The 27,993-nt window shown below is 49.9% G+C and overlaps 1 protein-coding gene across 1 annotated transcript; it reads left to right on the top strand.

Annotated features, from left to right (window-relative positions):
* The first annotated feature begins 791 nt into the window (after nt 1-791).
* Nucleotides 792-26,013, top strand: L3MBTL2 (L3MBTL histone methyl-lysine binding protein 2). Its single transcript, XM_066257115.1, has 17 exons — nt 792-893; nt 6,431-6,671; nt 8,572-8,705; nt 11,238-11,361; nt 12,165-12,244; nt 14,841-14,958; nt 15,366-15,500; nt 15,784-15,872; nt 19,371-19,602; nt 20,040-20,116; nt 20,231-20,335; nt 20,974-21,121; nt 21,243-21,325; nt 21,661-21,895; nt 22,350-22,415; nt 23,193-23,309; nt 23,795-26,013. The coding sequence occupies exons 1-17, from the start codon at nt 870-872 to the stop codon at nt 23,905-23,907; spliced, it is 2,121 nt and encodes a 706-aa protein (XP_066113212.1). The 5' UTR covers nt 792-869; the 3' UTR covers nt 23,908-26,013.
* The last annotated feature ends 1,980 nt before the right edge of the window (nt 26,014-27,993 follow it).

Genomic DNA, 27,993 nt, shown 5'->3' with positions numbered 1-27,993 from the left:
TCTCAGGGGAGTAAAGAGGACAAATATACAGTGATGGAAAATGATTTGACTTTGGGTGATGAACACACAACGCAATCAACAGTCATATATTATAGAAATAAATGTTTATCTGAAACCTCTGTACTCATTGATTAATGTCACCCCATTAAATTTAATTTATTGTTAAAAAAAAACAGAAAAACAAAAAAAATGAGAGATTATACCTATCGCAGGTACTCGATAATTGATTTAATGCGAATGGGATCTGAGTGATGGAAAGAGGTTGTCTTAGAGAAATAAAAACCGGATGTCCCGGATTGGATTCCCCATCAGGGCACACAGAAGAATCTCTCTCTCTCTCTCTCTTTCTCTCTCCCTCAGCCATGGCTTGATTGGAGCCAGCCAGCTGGGCGCTGAGGAGGGCTCCAGGCCTCTGCCTCAGGAGCCAAGAACCCAGTTGCTGAGCAAGGGAGCAACGCCCCAGAAGGGCAGAGCTCCGCCTCATTGTGGGCTTGCTGGGTGGATCCTGGTTGGGGCGCATGCGCGAGTCTTTCTGCCTCCCTTCCTCTCACTGAATTAAAAGAAAAAAATAGAGAAATAAAAACAGACTAAGGGAGCCCAGACAAAAGCAGCGCCCATTATTTTCACGTCGCTATAATAACACCCCGGTCATATGCACCCAACGGAACTACAAGTCCCAGAAAGCCTATGGCTTCCCCGCCCCTGAGGGACGGAGGGGCCTAGGCAAGGACGGCACCAGTTTTCCTTTTTACTGAGGCGTGATTGGCTCGAGGCTCTGGAAGACAGCCAATGAGCGCACTTGGGGAAAGCGGCGAGGCTAATATGGCTTCTTGCACCTGGTGACGGTTGAAGAAATTGTATTAGGTCTCATGGAGAATTCCCGGGGTGTCGAGGTGAGAGGGAGAGGACTTATGGTGTCTGGAAAAAGGAACTCCGAGAGCCTAGCTTGGGGGACCTTTCTTTAGGCCTTTTTAGAGACGCTTTGAGAGTGGAGGGTGGAAGCATGGATAAACTGAAGCAGAGCTGGGCCAGAAGAGATTGTTGTTCCCTTTTGGTCCGATACTGCTGGAGCCGATGCCTGGCGAGTAGTTCGGGGAAGAACAGCCCCGCTGGTCTGGAAGAAGGGGAACTGGGATCGGGTTCTGAGAGCTCCTCAATCTTCTTCGTCCTTCCTGTCGCGTGGTTGTGTTCGTGGTCGTGGTAGTGTTTGTTAGGGCTTGCGAGGCCTGTCACATCCTAGTGTGATGTGGACATTAACGTTTAATAAACACTCCATGTGTAGAGCGTCCACGTGCACGGTCTCCCAGTATACTTCACAACAATTCTGTGTTGTTGTTTCGTTTTTATGGTTAAAGTTGCTGAGGCTTAGAGAGGTGGTGAGACTCTCCAGGAAGTTCACACAGCTGTGAGGTGGAGGAGGCGGGCTCCCAAACTTTACCTGTCATGCGGTACCCGTTCTCCTGCAGCCTGTACGTTCACTCGTTAATCATTTGGATTCTGGTCACCTTGTATTTGAATTCGGCTTCCTTTCTGGCACAGTTGCATGTGTAGTTGTACATATAAAATGGAATAGTTCAAAAATTCTACAAGAGTAAAGGAGAATAATGGAAAAGTAGAGAAGAAGAATAATAGCTCACACTTTTAGAGCTGTCACTAACTACTGGAAACAGATCTAGGCTTTACATGTCTCAGTCTTCATAACAAAGTTCTAAAGCAGGCTTATTGTTATCTCCACTGTACTGATGAAACTGAGAGTCCCAAGGTTACCAATCTTGCACAAAAGCACACAGTTAGTAAGTGGCAGAGCCAGGATTCAAACCCAGGCAAATTGGGTTTGAAATGCCATGCTGTTTATTATGATGATGATGATTTTAGAGAGGAAAGGAGAAAGAAACATCATTTTGTTGTTCCATTTATTTGTGCACTCCTTGGCTGATTCTTGTATGTGCCCCACCTGGGGATCAAACCCAGAACCTTGGCGTATTGGGACAACTCTCTGATGGAGTTAAATGGTTAGGGCTGAAATGTCATGCTTTTAAATTATTTATTTATTCATTCATTCATTTTTATTTTTTGTATTCTTCTGAAGCTGGAAACGGGGAGAGACAGACAGACTCCCGCATGCGCCCGACCGGGATCCACCAGGCACGCCCACCAGGGGCGACGCTCTGCCCACCAGGGGGCGATGTTCTGCCCGTCCCGGGCGTCGCTCTGCCGCAACCAGAGCCACTCTAGCGCCTGGGGCAGAGGCCAAGGAGCCATCCCCAGCGCCCGGGCCATCTCTGCTCCAATGGAGCCTTGGCTGCGGGAGGGGAAGAGAGAGACGGAGAGGAAGGAGAGAGGGAGGGGTGGAGAAGCAGATGGGCGCTTCTCCTGTGTGCCCTGGCCGGGAATCGAACCCGGGTCCCCCGCACGCCAGGCCGATGCTCTACCGCTGAGCCAACCGGCCAGGGCCCATTCATTTATTTTTGAGAGAGAGACAGGAACATGGAGCTGCTCCTGTATGTGCCCTGACTGGGGAATTGAACCAGCAACCTCTGCACTCTGGAAGGAGGCTCCAACTGACCGAGCTATCTGGCCAGAGATTTTAAATGCCATGCTTTTAACCAGGAGTAATTGCCAATGTTTATTGAACACTTACAATGTACAAGTCACTGTTCCCAGTGCTTTACATGAATTGACCCTTACTTTTCCCCCAAAGCCTCTTAAATAAGTGGTATTATCCTTATTTATGGATGGGGAAACTGAGGCACTGAAAGACTGGGTAGCTGCAGATCATACAGCTAGTGAAAACTAGAGATAATATTTGAGCCCTGGCCTAGAGCCCAAACTCTTCACACCTTTTCTACTATGTGCCAGACAGATTTATATACACTAGCTCATTCACATCTCACACTCTGTGAGCCAAACATTTTTATTATTTTATAGATGAGAAAATTGAGGCCTAGAGAGGTTAAATGACTTCCTTCAGGACCCCCAGCTAGTGAGTATTAGAACTAAGTTCAAAGCTGTGGTACATACCACTATGCTATAGTTAGTGTGTCTTCTGCCTTCCAAATCCTTCTTACAGCAGTCTGGGTCTCAAATTTGATTTTACAGAGAGGGAGGTGGGATGAGAAGTAGTTACTTCACTCTAGCTGTTCATTGGTTGCTTGTCATGTGCCTTGACCCGGCAAACACAGGGTTTCAAACCAGCAACCTCAGCATTCTAGGTCGATGCTTTATCCACTGTGCCACCATAGGCCAGGCATCTCTGACTTAAAATTTGAAGTTATTTTGGCGTACATATGCTGAAGGGGGAAGAATGAATTTCTAGTGATTCGGTTCCAGACCACCGCAATAATGCAAGCCACAATCTTTTTGCTGGGTGAAGGTCTTGCCTTCAGTTTGTAAAAACTGCAATATCTATGAAGTGCAATAAAGTACAATAAAACTAGGTATACCTGTACAGTTGTTTCTCTGTATCCTTGGGGGATTTGTTCCAGGACCCCCTCACAGACACCAAAATCTGTAGATGCTTAAGTCCCTTATATAAAATAGCATAGTATTTGCATATAACCTACATACATCCTCCCATATACTTTAAATTATCTCCAGGGCATTGGCTGGTTTGCTCAGTAGATAGAGCATCAGCCTCGCATGCTGATGTCCTGGGTTCAATCCCCAGCTAGGACACACGTAAGAAGTGTCCATCCTCTTTTTTTTTTTTTTAATTTAATTTAATTTTATTTTTACAGAGACAGAGAGAGGGATAGACAGGGACAGACAGACAGGAATGGAGAGATGAGAAGCATCAATCATTAGTTTCTCGTTGCACATTGCGACACCTTAGTTGTTCATTGATTGCTTTCTCATATGTGCCTTGACCACGGGCCTTCAGCAGACCGAGTGACCCCTTGCTTAAGCCAGCGACCTTGGGTCTAAGCTGGTGAGCTTCGCTCAAACCAAATGAGCCAGCTGCTCAAGCTGGCAACCTCGGGGTCTCGTACCTGGGTCCTCGGCATCCCAGTCCAACACTCTATCCTGTGCCACCGCCTGGTCAGGTGACCATCTGCTTTTCTTCCCCTCTCTCCCTCCTCTCTCTTCCCTCACAGCCAGTGGCTTGATTGGTTCAAGCATTGGCCCTGGGCTCTAAGGATAGCTCAGTTGATTCAAGCATCGGTTCCAGATGGGGGTTGTTGGATGGATCCCTGTTGGGGCACAATCAGGAGTCTGTCTATCTCTCCTCCTCTCATTTAAAAAAAAAAATTGGTCCTGGCCACTTGGCTCAGCAGTAGAGCATTGGCCTGCTGTGTGGAAGTCCCAGGCTCAATTCCTGGTCAGGGCACACAGGAGAAGAGACCATCTGCTTCTCTACCCCTCCCCCTCCCTGGCCCTTCCTCTCCCACGTCTCTCTCTCTCTCTCTCTCTCTCTCTCTCTCTCTTTCTCTTCTCCTCCCACAGCCATAGCTCGAATGGTTTGAGCAAGTTGGCCCCAGGCACTGAGGATGGCACCATTGCCTTGCATCAGGTGCTAAAAATAAAAACTCAGTTGCCATGCAATGGAACAGCAGCCCCAGATGGGCAGAGCATTGCCTGGTAAGGGGTTTGTTAGGTAGATCCCCATTGGGGCACATTCAGGAATCTGTCTCTCTGTCCCTCCCTGCTTCTTTTTTTTTTTTTTTTTTTTGTATTTTTCTGAAGCTGGAAACGGGGAGGCAGTCAGGCTGACTCCCGCATGCGCCTGACCGGGATCCACCCGCACGCCCACCAGGGGGCAATGCTCTGCCCATTGGAGGGGGTCGCTCTGTTGCGACCAGAGCCACTCTAGCCCCTGAGGCAGAGGCCATGGAGCCATCCCCAGCGCCCGGGCCATCTTTGCTCCAATGGAGCCTTGGCTGCAGGAGGGGAAGAGAGAGACAGAGAGGAAGGAGAGGGAGAGGGGTGGAGAAGCAGATGGGCGCTTCTCCTGTGTGCCCTGCCTGGGAATCGAACCCGGGACTTCCGCATGTGAGGCCAACGCTCTACCAATGAGCCAACCGGCCTGCTTCTTACTTAGTTTAAAAAAATATATCGCCAGATTACTTATAATACCTATACAATGTAAATGCTCTGTGAACAGTTGTTATACTCTATTGTGTAAGGAATAATGAAAAGAAAATAAAGTATCTCCTGACCTATGTTAGCGCAGTGGATAAAACATCAACATGGAATGCTGAGGTTGCAGGTTCAAAACCCTGGGCTTGCCTGGTCAAGGGACATTTTGGAGTTGATGCATCCTGCTTTTCCCCTCCCCTCTCTCTCCTCACTAAAAGGAATAAAGTCTTAAGAAATAAAGAAAAGAAAGCCTCATGCGGTTAAGTATAGCTGCAGCCATCATAGGCCTAACTATATAGTACATGTCAGCAACAATGTAACATTTTTTTTGGCATTTTCTTTCCACAAATGTGGAACCCATGGCTTAGGGCTGACTCTGTTCATCTTTCCCAGAAAGTCATCATGAGGCACCTCACTTAAGATATTTTCAGCCTGACCAGGCGGTGATGCAGTGGGTAGAACATTGGACTGGGATGCAGAAGACCCAGGTTCGAGACCCTGAGGTCGCCAGCTTGAGCGTGAGCTCATCTGGCTTGAGCAAAAAGCTCACCAGCTTGGACCCAAGGTCGCTGGCTCCAGCAAGGGGTTACTCGGTTTGCTGAAGGCCCGCGGTCAAGGCACATGTGAGAAAGCAATCAATGAACAAAGTGTGGCAACAAAAAACTGATGATTGATGCTTTTCATCTCTCTCCATTCCTGTCTGTCCTTATCTATCCCTCTCTCTGACTCTCTCTCTGTCCCTGTAAATAAATAAATAAATAGAAATTAATATATATATATTAAAAAAAGATATTTTCATATCATTGTATTCTATTTGAATCATATTAAGGCCTGACCTGTGGTAGCGCAGTGGATAAAGCATCGACCTGGAATTGCTGAGGTCGCCGGTTCGAAACCCTGGGCTTGCCTGGTCAAGGCACATATGGGAGTTGATGTTTCCAGCTCCTCCCCCCTTCTCTCTCTCTGTCTCTCTCTGTCTCTCCTCTCTGTCTCTCCCTCTCCTGAAATGAATAAATAAAAAATTTTAAAAAAATTAAAAAAAGAAAAAAAAAGAATCATGTTAAAATATCATCACTTACAAATCCACAGGAGGAACTTGGTTAATTCCTAAAACATGTTTTTTTTCTGTCTTTGTTAAGCTGTTCTGTTGAATTGTGGTTGAGAAATGTATGAACAAGAGTAATGATTTCTGGTGTTTGCAAAGGAGTATTTGATTTTGCCTGCCATTTTGCGCAAAAGTGTTTACTGGACCAAGAACTGGAAAGGGAGCTGATAGCAGATCTGCAGCCACCCTTCCTAAACACTAAGCCAACCATGATTCCTGTCTGTTTTGTGTCATTCTTTTGTGCACTAGGAGATTCCTTCTTCAGAACCAATGGAGGAAGAAGAGGAAGATGATGACTTGGAGCTCTTTGGTGGCTATGACAGTTTCCGGAGTTATAACAGCAGTGTGGGCAGTGAAAGCAGCTCCTATCTAGAGGAGTCAAGTGAAGCAGAAAATGAGGAGCGGGAAGCAGGGGAGCTGCCCACCTCTCCACTGCAATTGCTTAGCCCTGGGACTCCTCGCTCCTTGGACGGCAGTGGTTCTGAGCCAGGTGCCTTCAGAGTGTCCTTGAAGATGGGGAGGTTTTAGGAGACTGTGGAGAGGAGGGGGATATAGGCCATGTGGGTCGAGGCATCCAGGTATAAAGGGCTGTTTGATCTTAAGTGTAAGGGATCAGATGTCTAAGGACCTGTGAGAGAGACAGAAGTATCCCAGGTATCCCCAAGGATCATTTCTTCTTCTGCAGTCTGATTTCAAATTGTGCTTTCATTCATTATTTCATACAACTAATTTTATTTAGCACAAACCAGATGCTAATCATTAACATGGCTACTTTTTCATTTGTGTGAATAGCTGTTGAATTTTTTTTTTTTTACAGAGACAGAGAGAGAGTCAGAGACAGGGACAGACAGACAGGAACGGAGAGAGGAGAAGCATCAATCGTTACTTTTTTGTTGCGCATTATGACATATTAGTTGTTCATTGATTGCTTTCTCATATATGCCTTGACCGCGGGCCTTCAGCAGACCGAGTAACCCCTTGCTCGAGCCAGCGACCCCTTGGGTCCAAGCTGGTGAGCTTTTGCTCAAACCAGATGAGCCCGCGCTCAAGCTGGCGACCTCGGGGTCTCGAACCTGGGTCCTCTGCATCCCAGTCCAACGCTCTATCCACTGCGCCACCGCCTCCTCAGGCAATAGCTGTTGAATTTTTAAGCCTGGATGTTGAGAAGATAAGACACCTAAAGTATTCTGATTAATATCCCAGAAGCAACAAGAAATAACTTGTGGGTGAGAAGTGACAAGCAGGGAAATACAGAATAAAGTGACCCCTGGGTAAGAGGGTTAGAGTGGGGCTGGGCAGATAAGAATCCTTATGGAATATCTGGAAGCTAGATGGCTTTCAGAGATATGATGCTTGGACAGCTGCTAGACCTATGTCAGGGTCTCTAGCCGGTGCACTGTCTGTGAAAAGAGGCAGGCTAGATGGTCTGTGAGGATGCTCCTGTTTGGTGCCTAAACTCTTTAAAGAATTATCTAAGATCCTTTGTCAGTTGAATCTTATTTCCTTTCTATTCATCCTGTTTTCTGTTCCTCTCTTCCCTTTATTCTATTTTTCTCCCTTCTGCCTTCTCATTGTTCTCTTAGAATTGTAGAACTTTAGAAATAGAAAGACCCAAGAGAAACCATCTAGTCCAGGGGTGTTCTCTATCATGGCTATACATTAGAATCTCAGGCTTGGGCATTTTTAAAAGTTCCCCAAGTTATTATTATTATTTTTTATGACAGAGACAGAGAGAGGGACAGATAGGGACAGACAGACAGGAAGGGAGAAATGAGAAGTATTAATTCTTCATTATGGCTCCTTAGTTGTTCATTGATTGCTTTCTCATATGTGCCTTGATGGGGGGGGCACTACAGCAGAGTGAGTGACCCCTTTCTCAAGCCAGTGACCTTTGGGCTCAAGCCAGCAACATGGGGTCATGTCTATGATCCCATACTCAAGCCAGCAACCCCACACTCAAGCCAGATGAGCCCGTGCTCAAGCCGGCAATCTTGGGGTTTTGAACCTGGGTCCTCTGTGTCCCAATCTGACGCTCTACCCACTGCGCCACCGCCTGGTCAGGCTCTTCAAATTATTCTAATGTGAAATTAGGATTGAAACACTGATTTAGTTCAGTCTCTTTATAGATGAGAAGAAAATAGAATCATAGAAGTGACTTCGGTACTTTTTTTCTTCTCCTTTTCCTCTCTGCAAACTTTCCAACTCATGTTTCCTCGTGTATTTTCCTTAGCCCTACTGTTGACACATAGCCGAGGGAGAGCAAGCAGTGTATTTTAGGCAAAATAGATTGAGGACTTACCTGGTTAAAGCAGTGATTTTGAAGGGCTCATCATTTTATTTGATTTGGGGTGACCATAGCAGGTGAATCATATGCTAAGTTCTTTTCTCAGCTGTCTGTGAGATGTGTGGTATCGTGGGTACAAGAGAAGCCTTCTTCTCCAAAACCAAGAGATTCTGCAGTGTCTCCTGTTCCAGGAGCTACTCTTCCAACTCCAAGAAAGCCAGTATCTTGGCTAGATTACAGGTGAGAGGCAGTCACTTGGGAAGACCCTTCCTGGGGCCCAGGGTGCTGAGACAGGAATAACCAACTGATGGCAAGGGGCCAAGAGGGCTTGGCAAGGACCCTGCTTGTATCCATCCAAGGTTGTAAATTTCTTGGTATTTATTATGATCTCAAACTCTAGAGCAGGGGTCTCAAACTCAACTCAGCATGTGGGCCGTAGAGCAAGATCACAGCTGTTGGGCGGGCCGCACTAGGTCTACAAAAGGCAACTGTTACGCAACACTTTTCTCACTGCAGTTGAAAACAAAAAAAAATCAGTACAACAAGCATAATCGTACATGCAGTTTACTCAGTGTCACAAAACGACCAGAAACTGTAGTTCGCATCACAACTGTTAACTAAGCTAATATCTAGCTAGGATGCTAGAGAAATGAAAAATACAAGTAGGCCCCTAGGCTTACTTAATTTTATCCAAAATATTTTGAACTTCGTGGATTAGTCTGCGGGCCGCACAAAATTGTTCAGCGGGCTGCATGTGGTCCGCGGGCCGCGAGTTTGAGACCCCTGCTCTAGAGGGCAGAGGCATGCATCTATTGGGGTTTGTTAAATTGCAGAGTCCTGGAGCTTCATTCCCTTCCTTCCCCACCATCACACCTCAAAGTCTGATGTGTTCAGTAAGTTTTAAACAAGAACCTCTGGGGAATCAGATGCCCTTGATCTTTGCACCACACTTTTATAAATATTCTGAAAGGAAGCTAACAAGCTTCATTAACCACACTGGGTTTAGATAGTTGATGCCTCATCTCTGACTCAGTATCACAGGCAGCTACCCAGAAAGTCTTACCAGTCTCTAGTTAATTATTGACATTCATAGAGTTTTTTTAAATGGAAGCATTCTTGTGTGTTGTCTAACCCATACATTATTGATAAGTGTGCTGAGGTCTAAAGAGGAAGAATGACTCACCTAGGGTAGCTCTGTGGGACAAAGGCAGCACAATGAGGCTGGAAGCCAGTCTCGGATGCCTGGCATTGTGTAATTTCACTGTAATCATGGCCACTGTCCACAATACTGGTTCTCAAACTTGACTTACATTGGGATTACCTAGAAGGTTTTAAAAATATCGATACTTGGGTCTTACTCCCAAAGATTCTGATTTAATTGGGATGAACTGTGGTGTGGACCCAGGCTTGAAAGAGCTCCTTGGGTGATGCTAATGTGCAGAAAGCCTGAGGCCTCTGCCCTGGGGTTTACTGGGAGTTAGTGAGCCAGGTCCTCTGCTCAGTGCCTCATATACTTTCTCCCCTTCATGACATGGTTACTGTTGTTTCTCTCATTATGTGAGCTGTAGTCAAGACATAGAAAAATCTTTCCTCAGTGAGCTGATAATATTGTTAATAGCTACAGTGTAGGGGTACTTACTAAGGGCTTAGCACTCTTGGTTTAACCAATGCATTTAAAAAATTTTTTATTTTAAAGGGTATAAAATTTTTGGTAACTTGCTCGAAGGTACACAAATAAAAGGAGAAGCCAGGATTTGGTGCCAGGTCTGTGTGGGTTCTAAACCCACATTTCTGAGTCATTGATCTAAAACATTTTCTGGGCCTTTCTTTTTTCTTTTTTTGTATTTTTCCAAAGCTAGAAACGGGGAGGCAGTCAGACAGACTCCCGCATGCACCTGACCGGGATCCACCCGGCATGCCCACCAGGCGGCGATGCTCTGCCCATCTGGGGCGTTGCTCTGTTACAACCAGAGCCATTCTAGTGCCTGAGGCAGAGGCCATAGAGCCATCCTCAGCGCCCGGGCCAACTTTGCTCCAATGGAGCCCTGGCTGCTGGAGGGGAAGAGAGAGACAGAGAGGAAGGAGAGGGGGAGGAGGAGTGGAGAAGCAGACGGACGCCTCTCCTGTGTGCCCTGGCCGGGAATCGAACCCGGGACTCCTGCATGCCAGACCGACGCTCTACCACTGAGCCAACCGGCCAGGGCCAATTCTGGGCCTTTTTGATCAGTGCTTAAGTTACAAATTACAGATCAGATCAGTATCTTTCAACTTTGGGGGAGGACCCCTTTGAGCACCTAATGAAAGCCAAGGACTGTCTCCAGAACATTCATGTGTATACAGAATGTTGCCTCCTGGTTCGGTTCACATATCCCACAGAAGCCCATTCTCTGCCGTGAATCTGTAGAGGTATAGGGGTAAGGAATGGCTGAGAGTTCAAGCCACTAGGAAAAGGTTCCTGAAGAAAGCAAAAGATTTAAAAGATGGAACAGGTGTCCTTCCCTACCCTACTGCTCTGCCACCTGCCCCCCAGTTTCTCCCCAATGAACTATAGCTAAGCCCTTAATGAGTTCCAGGCTCATACAGTAACTCACATCCTTGCAACCTCCCTCCGAGGTAGGCATTGTTATTAGTATTGCCTGATTTACAAATGAAGAGGCTGAAGCCCCATAGAGCTTAAGTAACTGGACCCATGCCAAGATTTAAACCTAGGCGGTCCAAATCTAGAGCTAGGTTCTTAGCCAATAGGCCACATACATCCTGTCTTCCCTGCAGGGAAAACCACCTACCAAGAAAGCCAAAGTCCTGCACAAAGCAGCCTGGTCTGCCAAAATTGGAGCCTTTCTCCACTCACAAGGGACGGGACAGTTAGCAGATGGGACACCAACAGGGCAAGACGGTAAGATGGCAGAGGACTGTGCTCAGGAAGCTGCAGGGCATGGGTGTGGGGCGCCGGGACTGGGTGACCCTCCCAAGGAGCAAGAAGTGGAAAAGATGGCCAACCAGAAAGTGCTCTGACCCAGGCTTACTGTGGATTGCATCTCCTCACCCGGAAGGTATTGTGGGAAATTACTCCAGAAAATTCCTTTAATCACTGTGATATGGCAGGACCCCTACTGATCATTCAAAAGTCAAGAACTAGCCTCTGTTTTGCATTGATGAGTCTCCCTCCAAAGGTCTCCCTCCCTTTGGCTTCTCTTTCCTGGGGGCAATGGAAAACCAGATCTAGTTGGGAGTGATGGGATACAAATAGGAAACTTTCTGAGTATGTGTAGCACTTTCTGAGCAAATTAAAGTAGGCACAAATCAACTGCTCTAGGTGGTCTGAGTGCCTGATGGAAATTGAGCTCCACAGGCACCAGAATGGGGAGGCCTAGTTGCGTTACCTCCCACCTGTTTAGTTGGCTATAGCCAATGACAAGTCAGAAGAGATCTGAGAAATTTAAGCTCAAGGGTCTTTTTTTCTTTGGGGGAAGAAAGGTCAGACTTTTCGTTCTTAATGGTACCTCTGCCAAGGGTGACAGCCTTTGGATAAGGTCCTAATGGCCACTAGTGGGGCAGGTATGGGGAAAGGTAACATCAAGATTTTGATGTGGTGGGAAAGGAACTGCTTCTCCAGGTCCTTAGGGGCCAGGTTCCTGTGTGGCTGCTGCTTGAACTACCAGCCTGCGTTGTCTTCACTGCCTCCTCTTTGCTCTGCAGCATTGGTGTTGGGTTTCGACTGGGGAAAGTTCCTGAAGGATCACAGTTACAAGGCTGCTCCTGTTAGCTGTTTTAAACACGTGAGTGCCCTGGAGGTGAGGGAAGGGAGAGAGGGAACCTAGGTGCCCACCACCCATCTCACCCAGCTGTTTCACAAGCGCTGTTCCAGGCTCTACATTACATTGGCACTAGGAGAGAACAGGGGTGGGTCTGGGTGGTAGAAGTCCAGCTTTGCCTTTCCTGTTTACCTTTCTGTTCACTGCTTTTCAGAAGCCCTCCCTCTCCCCTACTTAAAAAAATACTTATTCGATTCCCGGCCAGGGCACACAGGAGAAGCACCCGTCTGCTTCTCCACCCCTCCCCCTCTTCCTCTCTTTCCTCTCTGTCTCTCTCTTCCCCTCCCACAGCCGAGGCTCCATTGAAGCAAAGATGGCCCCGGGCGCTGAGGATGGCTCTGTGGCCTCTGCCTCAGGCGCTAGAATGGCTCTGGATGCCGCAGAGTGACGCCCCAGATGGGCAGAGCATCGCCCCCTGGTGGGCATGCTGGGTGGATCCCTGTCGGGTGCATGCGGGAGTCTGTCTGACTGCCTCCCCGTTTCCAGCTTCAGTCAAAATATTATTTAAAAAATAAAAAAAAAATTTTAATTTATTGATTTTTTTTTTTCAGAGACAGTCAGAGGGACAGACAGGAACGGAGAGATGAGGAGCATCAATCATTAGTTTTTCGTTGTGCATTGCTACGCCTTAGTTGTTCATTGATTGCTTTCTCATATGTGCCTTGACAGCGGGCCTTCAGCAGACTGAGTAACCCCTTGCTCAAGCCAGCGGCCTTGGGCTCAAGCTGGTGAGCTTTTTGCTCAAACCAGATGAGCCCGTGCTCAAGCTGGCGACCTTGGGGTCCCAAACCTGGGTCCTCGGCATCCCAGTCCAACGCTCTATCCACTGCGCCACCATCTGGTCAGGCTATTTATTGATTTATTTATTTTTTTTTTTTAGAGAAAGGAGAGAGAGCAGGAAAGGGGAAGAGGAGCAGAAAGCATCAATTCATAGTAGTTGCTTCTCGTATGTGCCTTAGCCGGGCAAGCCTGGGTTCTGAACCAAGGACCTCAGCATTCCAGATTGACACTTTATCTGCTGTGCCACCACAGGCCCGGCTCACACTTGCATTTAACATATCTGATACATATACTCTGTGAAAAGCCCAACCCTGTGTGTCTGGGTAGCATGACCATTTCTCGGTTCTGTGATGAACCCAATCTCTGTGGCCAGGGAAATGGAACAGGATACCCCGATTGGCTTAAGCTAGTGCTAAGAATGAAGAAAAAATGAATTTCCGCCTGACCAGGCGGTGGTGCAGTGGATAGAGCGTTGGACTGGGATGCGGAGGACCCTGGTTCGAGACCCCAAGGTCGCCAGCTTGAGTGTGGGCTCATCTGGTTTGAGCAAAACTCACCAGCTTGGACCCAAGGGCACTGGCTTGAGCAAGGGGTCACTCGGTCTGCTGAAGGCCCACGGTCAAGGCACATATGAGAAAGCAATCAATGAACAACTAAGGTGTCGCAACGAAAAACTGATGATTGATGCTTCTCATCTCTCTTCGTTTCTGTCTGTCTGTTCCTATCTATCCCTCTCTCTGACTCTCTTTGTCTCTGTAAAAAAAAAAAAAAAAAAGAGAGAGAATTTCCTCAAAGGAGAATCAAGGGGCCATTGGCAGCAAAGTGATGATTAGTTATTGGGAAGCCACCTTAAAAATGGTCCATTTCTTGGCCCTGGCTGGCTGGCTCAGTGGTAGAGCGTCAGCCTGGCGTGCAGAAGTCCCGGGTTCGATTCCCGGCCAGGGCACACAGGAGAAGCGCCCATCTGCTTCTCCACCCCTCCCCCTCTCCTTCCTCTCTGTCTCTCTCTTCCCCTCCCGCAGCGAGGCTCTATTGGAGCAAAGATGGCCCCTGCGCTCGGGATGGCTCCTTGGCCTCTGCCCCAGGCGCTAGAGTGGCTCTGGTCGTGGCAGAGCATCGCCTCCTGGTGGGCGTGCTGGGTGGATCCCGGTCGGGTGCATGCAGGAGTCTGTCTGACTGTCTCTTCCCGTTTCCAGCTTCAGAAAAATACAAAAAAAAAAAAACCCAACAACAACAACAAAAAAAGTCCATTTCTGTCAGGGTATTTTAACAGGAGAGGACCAGTTAGTGAGGTGGAGAGAAAGGATGCCAGGAGTAATGTGTGGGTGGACAGCTCTGTGACAGATGGCATGGTGATGACTGAGAGACCAGGGGATCGTGATCCTTACTGCCCAGGTTTGAGTGATGATTGAAGAAGGTGATATTTCTGCCAAGAACAGTACTTGGCACGTGGTAAAAACTAGCAACTTTTGTGTGTCACACAGGCTAGCACAGGTGATACAGTTCAGAGCTGGTCCTATAAAGATTAGTGCCTAGGGCTGTCTGGTAGATATCTGACCATTGCCCCTGCCCACCCCCATCTTCATCCTGACTCCACTCTTTAGGTCACCAGACGCATCTTGCTCATATTTTCATCCTTCATCCTGTGCCTGGCTTTCTGCACACAACACATGATGTGAAAAGGCAAAGGACGCGATGGCTCAGGAAGCCATGAGGCTGCACTCTGCTCTGCCAGCCCAGGCAGTTCACTGTTTCCCTCGGGTTCTCTCATCCCCTCCAGGTCCCACTCTACGACCAGTGGGAGGATGTGGTGAAGGGGATGAAGGTGGAGGTGCTCAACAGTGACGCAGTACTCCCCAGTCGGGTGTACTGGATTGCCTCTGTCATCCAGGCCGCAGGTGGGTGCTCCTCCAGCATCTCCAGACGGTTGGCAGTGCTGTGGCAGAAATTGGTTTCATAAAACAAAAATCTTACCTGGAGTTTCTGGCTCCCTTTCAACTCCACTTTGCCTACCTTGGAGATTACAGAGCTTGCTGAGTTTGGAAACTCCCATTTTTAAAGTTTATTCCAGGGATAATGAAGCTATAGAAAATTAATTCTCTCCACTGTGTCATACTGCTTTCCAAGTAAGTGGCATAGGTTTATTTTGGCCATGACTCTGTGGACAGCAGAGACCACATTGCCTGGAAGGAGTCCTTGGAGTAGGCAGTGGAAAGTCTAGGTTAGGCTGGAGTAGGAGGAAGGCCTAAGAACATACCTTTCCCCATCCTATCCTCCCTCACTGGCACTCTTTTTCTCCTTCCAGGGTACCGAGTACTGCTCCGGTATGAGGGCTTTGAAAATGACGCCAGCCATGACTTCTGGTGCAACCTGGGAACTGTGGATGTCCACCCCATCGGCTGGTGTGCCATCAACAGCAAGATCCTGGTGCCGCCACGGAGTGAGTTATGAGAAGCTTCCCTATGCTGTTTCTGCAAGGCCCTTGGTAGAACGGGTGTCTTAGATTAGACCAGAACAGAACCCACTAGCCTCTTCTGTCCCAGAGGCCCTGTGGCAGCTCCAGCTTGTATAGTCGGGTTCTACAGAATGAGGTGACTGCTGACCAGAGAAGGCAGAAGAAATGTTAGTTTTTCAGTCTCCTCTGCAGCTCTCTCGGGCAGCTCTGGCACCCTCTGTTGGTAGGAGTGCTATCAGCGTATAACCAGGAATCTTCTGTCTCGCAGCCATCCATGCCAAATTCACGGACTGGAAGGGCTACCTCATGAAACGGTTGGTGGGCTCCAGGACTCTTCCCGTGGATTTCCATATCAAGGTCTGGCAGTGAGCCCTTTGGGTCTATCTCCTAAGCAATCTCCTTCCTGCCCCTCCCATGTTATGTACTTCCTACTACTCATTGGAGTATTCTTCCTGAGACTCCTCGTTTAACAATCTATAGTGACTCCATGTTTCTCAAGGAAGGATGGTGGCTTCTGCTGCCTTCCCAATCTGATGTCCCCCGCCCAGACTCTGATCTGGCCACATCCACCATACTGCGTTGTTGCTATTTGTTATTCCAGACCCTTACCTTCGCTCATAGCAGTTTTCAGGAACATTCATTCAATAGATTTTACCAAGTACTTGATGTATACAAGGCACTGTGGGATACAGACCCTGCCATCCAGGACTCTAGTCTGGCAGTAGGAATGAAGTCATCCACATGAATAATTATAAAATAGCCTTGGTTCTGAACCAGGGATGTGCTTCAGCATCACCTATGCAGCATTTAATTTTAATTTTTAAAAATTACATATTTCTTTAACCAAAAAACCATGCACATGATAAAAATTCAAAGAGATATCAAGGGTACACAGTGAAGACTTAGTTTCCCCCATGCATGTACCAGATCTTCTGCTGTGAGGCTTGCTCACCTGGGTAGCTGCCTCAAACTTCAGGTCTCCTTACCCAGATGCTCACAGCTGTGGTTTCCTTGTCACCCAGGTGTCACAGAAGTGAGCAGGGGAATGCCATGACATGAAATTGAACTGGCTTTGTGGCCTCAGGAAGAGCAGGTATTAAGGAAGCCTTCATGGAGGAAATGGCATTTGAATTCAACCTTGATGAGTAGGGCATGGGTGGTATAAAAGCCAGTATTGGAAATCAAGGATGGAGTGGAAGTTCAGTTTGTCTCACCCAAAACCACAGACACCGGCCCTGGCCGGTTGGCTCAGCAGTAGAGCGTTGGCCTGGCGTGCAGGGGACCCGGGTTCGATTCACGGCCAGGGCACATAGGAGAAGCGCCCATTTGCTTCTCCACCCCGCCCCCCTCCTTCCTCTCTGTCTCTCTCTTCCCCTCCCGCAGCCAAGGCTCCATTGGAGCAAAGATGGCCCGGGCACTGGGGATGGCTCCTTGGCCTCTGCCCCAGGTGCTAGAGTGGCTCTGGTCGCGGCAGAGCGACGCCCCCTGGTGGGCAGAGTGTGGCCCCTGGTGGGCGTGCCGGGTGGATCCTGGTCGGGCGCATGCGGGCATCTGACTATCTCTCCCCGTTTCCAGCTTCAGAAAAATACAAAAAAAAAAAACCCCACAGACACCAGGTATAAAGTTGCTGCCATAGGCCTTAGTGTGAAGAGCTGGCCTTTAGCAAGCACCTCAAAGAAGCACTCTCTGACTTTTTTTCCCTAAATAGAAATGATTTTTCTCTTATTTGAACTCAGTGGGTACTACTCATTTGCTGTTTATCTCTCTGTATGTTATCTTCTCATATTCTCTTTCCAGCAAAATTTAAGCTTTTCTCCTACATTTCCCATAGTGCCTTGCACAGTTGACAGATTGTCCATTGTAGATGACAGCTTTTTCTCAGCTGGGCCTTGTCTTAAGATGAGGCAGATGGTGGCCCTGGCCAGTTGGCTCAGTGGTAGAGCGTCGGCCTGGCGTGCAGAAGTCCCGGGTTCGATTCCCGGCCAGGGCACACAGGAGAAGCGCCCATCTGCTTCTCCACTCCTCCCCCTCTCCTTCCTCTCTGTCTCTCTCTTCCCCTCCCGCAGCCGAGGCTCCATTGGAGCAAAGATGGCCCGGGCGCTGGGGATGGCTCCTTGGCCTCTGCCCCAGGCGCTAGAGTGGCTCTGGTCGCAACAGAGCGACGCCCCAGAGGGGCAGAGCATTGCCCCCTGGTGGGCAGAGCGTCGCCCCTGGTGGGCGTGCCGGTGGATCCCGGTCAGGCGCATGCGGGAGTCTGTCTGACTGTCTCTCCCCGTTTCCAGCTTCAGAAAAATACACACACACAAAAAAAAAGATGAGGCAGATGGTTGTGGTGGTGCAGGCCACTGTTGTGAGTATCAAGGGGGCCTCTTTTCTGTCTAAATTAAAGGAGTTTAGTTCTTGGTGGCAGAACAGGATTCCATTTGAACCAGTTGGCAAGCACATGTTCACTGTCAACTACCCAGTCATGCTGCATGCTGGAGGGGACACAAAAGTAGCTGCCTGTGAAGATTGGAAGTGGGGAGGGTACAAGGGCATGGGTTTGTGGAGGAAGCTTCAGTCCAAACATACCCTTTGATGCCTGCAATATGGTAAGTGCTTAGTAAAATGTTTTGAATGAATTATTCATCAGCCATGATTAGGTGTGTGCCTGTGTTTGTTCGTTGTTGAGAAAAATCAGAACTGAGCTCTAACTGCCTAGTTCTGTGCTCAGGGCTAAGAATGTAGACACAAATCAAGCCAAACCTAACTCCTGTCCTTATAGAGCTCATGTTCCAGTGTGACAGAAACACAACCTGTGGTGGTGTTGGGTTGTGGGCTGCACTGGATGGGTATAGAGGAAGAGAATGTCAGGAGGGCCAGGTGGGGAGGCGGCCCAGAGGGACTCCAACCCCGATCTCACCCCACATCTCTCACTGTCCCAAATGGGCCAGTCAAGCAGTCGTCCTGGGGTGGTGGATTCCAGCTCTTGACTCAAACACTGAGGGTCTGTGGTGGAGGACTGTCAGCTTTTTTTTTGGTGGCTGCTTTACAGCCCCTGAGGTGCCTCCCCTGCTTCCCCCTTCTGGTGGGATTTGAAGTAGTGCAGCTCAGTCCCCACCATGCCAAGGCTGGGCTGGTGCTTCCTGAGCCAGCAGTGCTCTGGGGCTGAGATAGCCCTGCAGAGCTCACTGTGCTGTTTCTTACCAAGTTACAGTAAGAATCGCCTACCCCTTCACGCATTCCTGCCATAAGTGCTCTTTAGAGCAGCTGGTGGGCCTCGTGGTCACTGTTGGTTGCTGCGTCCAAGAGGGCTGGCATTGCTACTGGGTTGCTATGAACGCCATTCAGAGCCACAGCCCAGTGAGGCCAGAGCTAGAATTAGACGTATGGAAGTAAAAAGGGCTCCATTCTCTGAACTTAAGGCTTGTGTGTGCCATCAGCAGGGGGCCAGGAGGGAAAGAGGACTGGGATACCTGCAGGGTCGGAGTGCAGACTCTTGAAAGAGCACAAAGCTGGATAGTAGGACTAGGTTCAAGGCTCAGCTCTGGCACTAATGAGTGTGTGACTCTGGGCAAGTCACTTGATTACTCTGAGGACCTATTTCCTTAGTCTGAAAAGGGTTTTGTAATTCCCATCAGACTGACTTTCTGGTGTTGTGGTGAGGACGTTGTAAACTGTGTCTTCTCTCAATATTCTCCTAAGGACTTGGAGGCCAGGGTTGAACCTGGCAGCACAGGAGAGCTCACTTCCTGACTTAGTGTTTGGGTGGTTCTACCCCACTTTCCCTGTCCTCTGGTTACTTGTAAGATATAGACTAGGAAGATAGTAGGAGGGTCCCTGTGCCAACAGCAGGCCTATGTTCTGACGTTGCAGATGGTGGAGAGCATGAAGTACCCCTTTCGGCAGGGCATGCGGCTGGAGGTAGTGGACAAGTCCCAGGTGTCTAGGACCCGCATGGCCGTGGTGGACACTGTAATTGGGGGTCGCCTACGGCTCCTCTATGAGGATGGCGACAGTGACGACGACTTCTGGTGCCACATGTGGAGCCCCCTGATCCATCCAGTGGGTTGGTCACGGCGTGTCGGCCATGGCATCAAGCTATCAGGTTAGCAGAGCCCCAGACCAGTGTGACCCCAGGCTCTGCTGCTCCAAAGCCTGGGTCGAAGCATCTCTATACCCCACAACAACACTCTGTGGTAGAGCTGATCATCTCTACCCTGCAAATGGCAGCTCATTGCAACCAGAGAAGTTGAGTGACTTGACCAAGGTCACTCAGCTTGTAAGTGGTAAAATTGATTTGGAAATAGAGACTACAGGTCCTATTTTCTCCTTTGTTACATGGAAAGAGCCTGGGGCTTAAGGGCTGAATAGTTCCTACAGAGAGGACCTGATGTTTTCAGCCTTCTAGTCTAGGTGAGGTGGGGGCTGAGATACAGATGAGCACATATGCAGGCAGCACCCACTTTTCGGAGGGAGATCGAGCAGTGGCCTGTTAGCAGCCTTCAACTCCCTTCTTTCTCTGACTCTGCATCTTCCCAAAAGAGAGACGCAGCGACATGGCCCACCATCCCACCTTCCGGAAAATCTACTGTGATGCTGTTCCATACCTGTTTAAAAAGGTGAGGCACAGCCCTTGGGCATTCTTCCCCTTGACCATGGGTCCATTTCAGGCCTGCCCCCGCCCACCTTCACTTGGGCTGGCCCAAATTCCCCAGTGATTTCATTCCTTTAAGGTTCGAGCTGTCTACACAGAAGGTGGTTGGTTTGAGGAGGGGATGAAGCTGGAGGTCATTGACCCCCTGAATCTGGGCAACATCTGTGTGGCAACCATCTGCAAGGTGAGCCTGTGGCTGGCCCTCCAGCCTCCAGTATGACTTTCTGGGGGGAGGTATATGGTGCAGAGCCCAGACCCCATGTCCATTCCACATTCCAGGGCTAGCTGCTCCTGGAGTACCTGATTTTTGTGAGCAGGGGACTCGTGCTCCTTGCTCAGAATCGGCCTTCATGTGAGACCGATTGCACATCGCACAGGTGTTCCTGGTCTGAGCCTGATCTGGGGTCAGGCACAGGCCCTACGTTATCACTTTCCTGGGGGCTGAGAGCCACAGCTGGCCTGACTTTGCTGCAAACCTCCTCCATTACTGCTGCAACTTGAAGAGCAAATGACCTTGGCCCTCGTGGGGAACGTGCTGATTTGTCCATCTGGCCAATCTCCAGGCAGGGTTCATGCACTCACCACTGAGAGCACAGTGGCAAAAAGGCAGGCCTAGTGTCTGTCAACACGGATTGCCGTGGGGGGAAGGCCAGTAATCTCACACGCACAGGCCACAGAAGTGCTGGGAGCTCTGGAGCAGCAGCTCAGGGAAGCTGACATCCCACTCTGGGTGGCTCTATGGCCTCGTGTGCCCACCATGGCCGCCTGGCTGTGGAGTGGTGGTGCAGCTCATGATACCATGTTCTCTATCCCCCTATCCAGGTTCTCCTGGATGGCTATCTGATGATCTGTGTAGATGGGGGGCCCTCCACAGATGGCTCGGACTGGTTCTGTTACCATGCCTCTTCCCATGCCATTTTCCCAGCCACCTTCTGCCAAAAAAATGACATTGAGCTTACACCTCCAAAAGGTAAGACTGGCCAAACCAAGGTGTAGGCATTCCTTTGGCAGTGTACTGCCTCTTCCCTCTTCCCTCTTCCCTCTTCCCACTTCCCCTCCTCCCTCTGCATCTGCGCCTTCTGTTCCTCCAGGGTACGAGACACACACTTTCAACTGGGACACCTACTTGGAGAAGACCAAATCGAAAGCAGCTCCATCAAGACTCTTTAACATGGTGAGGAGACCAAGGATGGGGAGGGTGGTCCAGGTTGGCCTCAGGACTCGCCCTGCCCAGAATCAGCGAGTCTCTGCTGCTGAGATCAGCCACTTCCAGAGAAAAGTCATCCCACATAGGTTCTGTGCCCAACAGTTTAGCCTGTCCCTTTCCCATGGGGACTGGTGCTTGGGCACAAAGTGCAGTGGGGCCATTAGTCAAAGGAACCTCGCCCCCCCCCCCCCCGCCACTTGCACTCTCAGCCCTGTGCCCTCCCCATATTCTCTCCCCTCAGCTTTGTCCCACTGGGGGAGGGAACTGGTTGGCTTGGTCACTGCTTTCTTCCTCCTCCCCAGGACTGCCCCAACCATGGCTTCAAGGTGGGCATGAAGCTAGAGGCCGTGGACCTAATGGAGCCCCGGCTCATCTGTGTGGCCACGGTGAAGCGGGTAGTGCATCGGCTTCTTAGCATCCACTTCGATGGCTGGGACAACGAGTATGACCAGTGGGTGGACTGTGAGTCTCCGGACATCTACCCTGTTGGCTGGTGTGAGCTCACCGGCTACCAGCTCCAGCCACCTGTGGCCGCAGGTCTGGGTTCATGTGGCCCTAAGGGGCTCTTCACTTTCCTTTTTCCTTCCTGCCAACCACTCTCCCTGCCCCGTGCCCACCTCGTTCTTTGGCATGAGATCAAGAAGTCTCCTGGACCACCCTTGCTCCTGACTTCTCTGTCTCCCTTTCCCTCTGGCCTGCAGAGCTCCTTCCTTGATCTTGCCCACTCTGTCATATGCTCGTGCCCTTATGCACCCAGGTAAACTACCCAGGTCCCTCGAAGCAGCCCTGGTGACGAGGGTGGGAAGGGACAGCTGTTCTCCAGTCCCTCCCCCAACTCCTCCCCCATTCTCATTGCCCAACTTTGGCTTTCCTTCTTTGGGTGTCCCATGTGTAAGGGAGGCTAGTGAAGGGGGCAGGGGTCTTGGGACATGCCTTGACCCTGTGTCCTCTCAGAACTCTCCTCACCGCTTGTCCTTGTCTTTTACAACAGAGCCAACCACACTTCTAAAGGCCAAAGAGGCCACGAAGAAGAAAAAGAAACAGTTTGGAAAGAAAAGTAAGCAGTGCTTAACGCAGCCTGGGCTGGTGTGGGACCTGGGAGAAGAGCTTAGGCGTTGTCAGGTAGTGACAACAGTTCCTCCATCTTTTCCCCTTTTCCTTTTGGCCATCATCCTATCTTCAGAGATCCAGAGCATAGTAGGGAGTCTTCAGTCTCTGGCAGTGGTCAGGGTGCCAGGAAAAGACAAGAGATTGTATCTGAGAGAGAGAAGGGGAGGGCTCCCACCCATGCTGCTCCATGGCAGGAACTGGCTCCCTCTGCAAAGCACAGCTGCCAGGTGTGAAAGTCGAAGATGCTGGAGGAAACCAAAGGTGCTCCCCAAGGCAGCCAGTTTTCCCTTCTGTCCCTCTAAGGGGTGGGGGCAAGGGCAGCCACAGAGCTTCAGGGTCATTTCCCTAGGCAAGGTCCCACTCTAAACAGGTCTTGAGTTAAGCACAGGCTCAGCTCAGGGGCAGCAGGTTGGAGGGGGGTAGGGAGTAGAGGAAGCAAAGCCATTTGGGCTGGTGGTGGTGAGGTGGTCTCCATAAGCTGAAACCACACAGAGAAGAGGATGTCCCAAAATGGGACAGAAAAGAAACAGATGTGTCCCTGAGCAGGATTAAGATTGTGGGAGAGTATGCAGGGCCCTAAAGGGTGATGTCAAAAGTTCAGGCCAATTTCTTCAAATTGGTACTATCCCTTATGCTCTGCTCTCTGACTGCTAGATGAGACCTAACCCTCTAGCCTCACATGGATATAACCTTAATGCTGGTTTAATGCTATTTTTATTCAAAGGGAAAAGAATACCACCGACCAAGACCCGGCCCCTGAGACAGGGGCCCAAGAAGCCCCTGCTGGATGAGAACCTGCAAGCCACAGAGAAGATCTCGTTGGGGCCCGTTCCCGATGAGAGTAAGAACCCCTGGTGGGTGAGGCTGGGCCAGCCTGCTCCAGGGCTCAGGGGCAGTGCCTCTCCTTCCCTACCTGGCACAGAGGAGTACAGTCAAATTGGAAGGAAATTTTCTGGGCACCAAACAGCCTTTCTCAGACCACTAGTCCGAAAGAGCTTCCCAGCACCCCCCCCCCCCCCCCCCCCGATCTGAATGAAGCTGAGCAGCTCCAGCCTGGCCTCTCTACCACTGCCCCCACCACATGTGCCTGGCAGGGCAGGCAGCAGAAGGACAGGTGCCAGCATCTCTGGCACAGCCTGCCTGGCAGTTTGTGACTGAACCCCGGGCCTTCTTCCCCCGTTATCCTGAGGCCCCATCTGCAAGAAGCAAGATCCCTTCCCTAGGTCCTGAGCCCCCACCTTCCCAGAATTACATGCAGTCTCTCTCTCTCTCTCTCTCTCTCTCTTTCTCTCTCTCTCTCCCACCAAACCCCCGCCCCCCCTTCAGTCATTGCTGTACGCGTGAAGGAGGAGCATGTGGATGCAGCTCCGTCGGACAGGGCCCCGAGTCCAGATCTGCCAGTTTCCCTTGAGAACATCAAACAAGAGACAGACGACTGACTGAGCCATACCTGCTGTCAGCCTGGCCACCAAAGAAGCCAGCCAAGGGTTTCTCTCTTGCCACCACCCCTCCACCTCACTTAGTTTGGAGACTGAGCTTTTTTGCATAAATTTGGCCCAGTGCTGAGGGCCCAGCACTAAAGTGCAAGCTAGCTTGGGTCTCCTTTGACCCACCCTGTGACCTCTGCCCTTTTTGTCAAGGTCTAGTAACTGGGGCTGCCTGGGGTCCCCACACTAGTCTGTGAGTGGCTTCCTCTCCAGGTAGGGTTCCCAAAGCTCTCCCTTCCTGTAGCCTCCCTCCACATCCACCATACCCCTCAGTTGCTGGGGGCAGGAGGCTGTTGTCCAGTTATTGCAAGACAAGACAGTGAAGTGTGTGTGTATACACATGTGCACTCATGTGTGTGGATGCCCAAGTGAGTCACATAAAGTCCTGCAGCAGTTTGAGGGAGACAGTCACCAGATTGATGGTGAGTGATATGATGGGTGCAGCCTCTACCTAAAAATTTAACCAAGTGGCTTGTCTTGCCTCCTGGGTTGGTCTCCACTGCTCCTCACACCCCAGGGAGGTTGGTGAGCCGCATGTAGACACCTCTCTGTGGCAGGCAGCTGAGAAGCAGTGCTTGGACTTGAATTTCAGTAATTAGTGAGGCAGCTTTAAGCTGTTTTCTCTGTTGGCATGAGCACCAACTCCCATTTCTAAAGGGAACAGTGGGAGAGGAGAAAGATGGGTCTGCTCCCTAGGGTAAGGGGCTTGCAGAGGCCTAGGGAGGGGAAGACCACACTGGCCTGTAGGAGGGTTGGTGGTGGAGGGCATTGGGGGCTGGCAGGGGCAGCAAGTCTGGAAGGGGAGCTCGGCCGGGGTGGGACCTGCCCTTTTCACTCCCCTTCTGTTCACCAGGGTCAGGGACAGCCCTGCCAGAGTCCCAAGCCTGCAGCATAGGGGTGGCCAGCCCTGCTGGCTGAGGTGGCCCTGCAGGAGCTCCTGGGCGAAGGGAGAGAAGGCACAGGACACACTTCCTGGCTTTCTTTCCTTTACTGTCCAAATCCTCAACTCTTTAGCATAGATTTTCCTGCCCCTCTGTGAAATTACCTCCTAGATCACCTAGTGTGCCCAAATTACAGCTTTTGTTTCCCCAGTCAGTCTCCTTTGAAACTGTCTCCATCCCAATCAATCCTGTCTCTTCATTAACTCGCTTTCTGGCACCCAAGGCAGAAGCTGCAGTCCTTGGCCTTTTTTTCCCTCCGATGTTTTGGGTAGAGAATTGCACTGCCACATGGGTCAACTTTTAATGGCTGCAGCCCTGCTGGCAGGGAATCCAGCTGCCTCTGAGCTGGTTGGTCAGACTGCCAGGGCCTATGCTTGCCATGTGGGGTGCTGTGTGCTCAGTACCTGGGCTATTTGGTGTCATTCCAGAGATGGGTGACTGGTCCAAGGAGAGCCAATTTGGTCTGGTCTTTGCTGAAGGCAGTAAGTAGCCCCACATAGTACACAAACCAGGCCCCAAAAGTAGCCTGTTCAGCCAGAATTCTCTAAAAAGTGACAAGATTTGGAACACAGTAAAGACCAAAAATGGGACAGGTCTCTCTCACACATACATACATACATACACTCCCCAGACTTGGGTGGGACTGGTCAGTGGCATCAGTCCCCAAGGTCAGTGGCATCAGTCCCCAAGGGTAGGTGAGCACTCTAGCCCCTCGGCCTGCCCAATGGAACCCTGCTTTCTTTGAGAGTAATGTGCCCAGTAAAAGTGATTCCCCTGTGAGTCATGGAACCTGTTGTGACCAAAGGGCTTCTGGGAAAACTGGACTTGTATGGCATTTTGGCATTTTATTTGAATGAAAATGTGATGCCTACAGGTGCCATGGGCACAGAGACCCCATGATTCCAGTGGCAGAGCTGGAAACCAGTTTAGCTGCCACTTGACCCCTGGACTGGCCTCTTCAGACAATGAGACAAATTTCTTACTTGCTGAAGTCCAATTTGTCAGATTTTTGTTCCTTATAGCAGCGTGTATTCTGATATGCCACCTCATAGCAATTATGAAGTGAGTTCCACATGGAGAGAACAATAAAGAATAAATGTTGCCTGTCATCTCCTGAGCACCTGTTTCCCTAGCAACCACTGGTATTCTTTGTTCTGCCAGTCCCCTCCCCCAAAATGATAAGCTCCCCAAAGGCCTAGTCTGCTCATCTCTCATGCCCTCTGCACAGGCCTGGCATGATGAGTGTGTATGACATGAAAGTGTATATAACTGTGGCACTGGGGCCTAAAGGTCAATTGGATTTGTTGCAGATGGAAAATTTGACTTTTGGGACATTTCCACTTAAGGCACAGAATGAACCTATGCTTCAACTCCCTTGGGTGGTCTCAGCAGTGTGGCTACTGGCTGTGGAGCCCTTCCCACTCCTGGCTCCCGCTGCTTAATATGCAATGGCTTCTGGGTACATAATAACATCTAAATGGCCCTGGCCGGTTGGCTCAGCGGTAGAGCGTCGGCCTAGCGTGCGGAGGACCCGGGTTCGATTCCGGCCAGGGCACACAGGAGAAGCGCCCATTTGCTTCTCCACCCCTCCGCCGCGCTTTCCTCTCTGTCTCTCTCCTCCCCTCCCGCAGCCGAGGCTCCATTGGAGCAAAGATGGCCCGGGCGCTGGGGATGGCTCTGTGGCCTCTGCCTCAGGCGCTAGAGTGACTCTGGTCGCAACATGGCGACGCCCAGGATGGGCAGAGCATCGCCCCCTGGTGGGCAGAGCGTCGCCCCTGGTGGGCGTGCCGGGTGGATCCCGGTCGGGCGCATGCGGGAGTCTGTCTGACTGTCTCTCCCTGTTTCCAGCTTCAGAAAAATGAAAAAAAAAAAAAATGAAAAAAAAAAATAACATCTAAATGCTTGAGGAAGCTCCCTCTGCACCTCACACCTACCCTGTCACCTAGTCCAGACCCTTGGCTATGCTCAAGGGACCAGGAAGCAAAGGAAGGGCTGTTCCTGAGTCTCATGCCAGGCCCTGGTTTACAGACATTTACATAGCTTATGTCCACAGTCAGCCTGAGAAGTTCATGACTTCATTTCACAGGTGATGAAAAGAATAGCTCTTTAAGGCCATTCAATTGGTTGTAGCAATAGGATTAAACCCAGTTGATCAGCCATATTACTGCTGATACTCTTCGTTTTTTCATTCACTCAACATTACTAAGCATCTTCCACATGCCAGACACCAAGCTAGAGGTCAGGCCTCGAAAGAGGGGGCATGCGGGGTCCAGCCTCATGCCCTCAGTATTGTCAGCACCCCTACCAAGAACACCCTGCCAGGGTGTTCACTCTCCTCTGATGTCCTGTGAGCTTTTGCTACAACAGAGCTTTCAAGGGTGGATGTATTTGACAGGATGGTGAACATAATATCAAGGGCGTGATGAACCAACACAGTGGATTCCAACCTGTGGCCGAGAAGCAGTGGAGGCACCTGCACTGCTGCTCTGCCCACCCCAGGGATGAATGAGCCAGGCCCTTGTGGGAAATGGTTGAGTCAACAGTAATCCAGTGATTATGGTAACCATGGGATTGATTTCATGGACACACTGGTCCAGTATGCTGTGGCTTAGCAGAAAGGCCACTGTCTTACAGGATGAAATAACATGAAACAGTGAGCCCTTACAGACCCACTCTTGGCCAGCCCAGATGAGGTGAGGAGGAGAGGATGGGCATTACAAATGGAAGCAACAGAGTCATTGTCCAGATAAAGAACCACCAAGAGAAGTCAAAGCCCTGTCAGGACCCTTCAATTCCTTTGTGTGCCTGGGAGAAAACTGCCACTTTGAACAAAATAAAAATGAAAAACCTAGAACTCCAGGGCTGGTCTTTGGTAGAATATCTTCATGTCAGGAAGGGTGAGGCCCTGATCGGTTAGCTTAGTTGGTTAACAGCATTGTCCTGAAACAAGTTTGCAGGTCTGATCCCGGTCAGGGCACACGGGAAGCAGCTGATGAGTACATGACTGAGTGGAACAACAAATGAATGCATCCCTTCTTCCTTTCTCTGTCTGAATGATTGTTTTATTTTTATTTTTTAATTTAGTGAGAAGAGGGAA

This window comes from Saccopteryx bilineata, chromosome 1 (genome assembly GCF_036850765.1).
Source record: "Saccopteryx bilineata isolate mSacBil1 chromosome 1, mSacBil1_pri_phased_curated, whole genome shotgun sequence".
Taxonomy (NCBI): Eukaryota; Metazoa; Chordata; class Mammalia; order Chiroptera; family Emballonuridae; genus Saccopteryx; species Saccopteryx bilineata.
This window is presented reverse-complemented; position numbering and strand designations above follow the sequence as displayed.

What these genes read in the sequence shown, in the direction of transcription:
- L3MBTL2 (XM_066257115.1), top strand. Translation starts at nt 870, where the DNA reads ATGGAGAATTCCCGGGGTGTCGAG. An exon ending in CTGTTAGCTGTTTTAAACAC is followed by an intron (nt 12,245 to 14,840) that starts GTGAGTGCCCTG and finishes CATCCCCTCCAG; the next exon opens with GTCCCACTCTACGACCAGTG. An exon ending in GATCCTGGTGCCGCCACGGA is followed by an intron (nt 15,501 to 15,783) that starts GTGAGTTATGAG and finishes TCTGTCTCGCAG; the next exon opens with CCATCCATGCCAAATTCACG.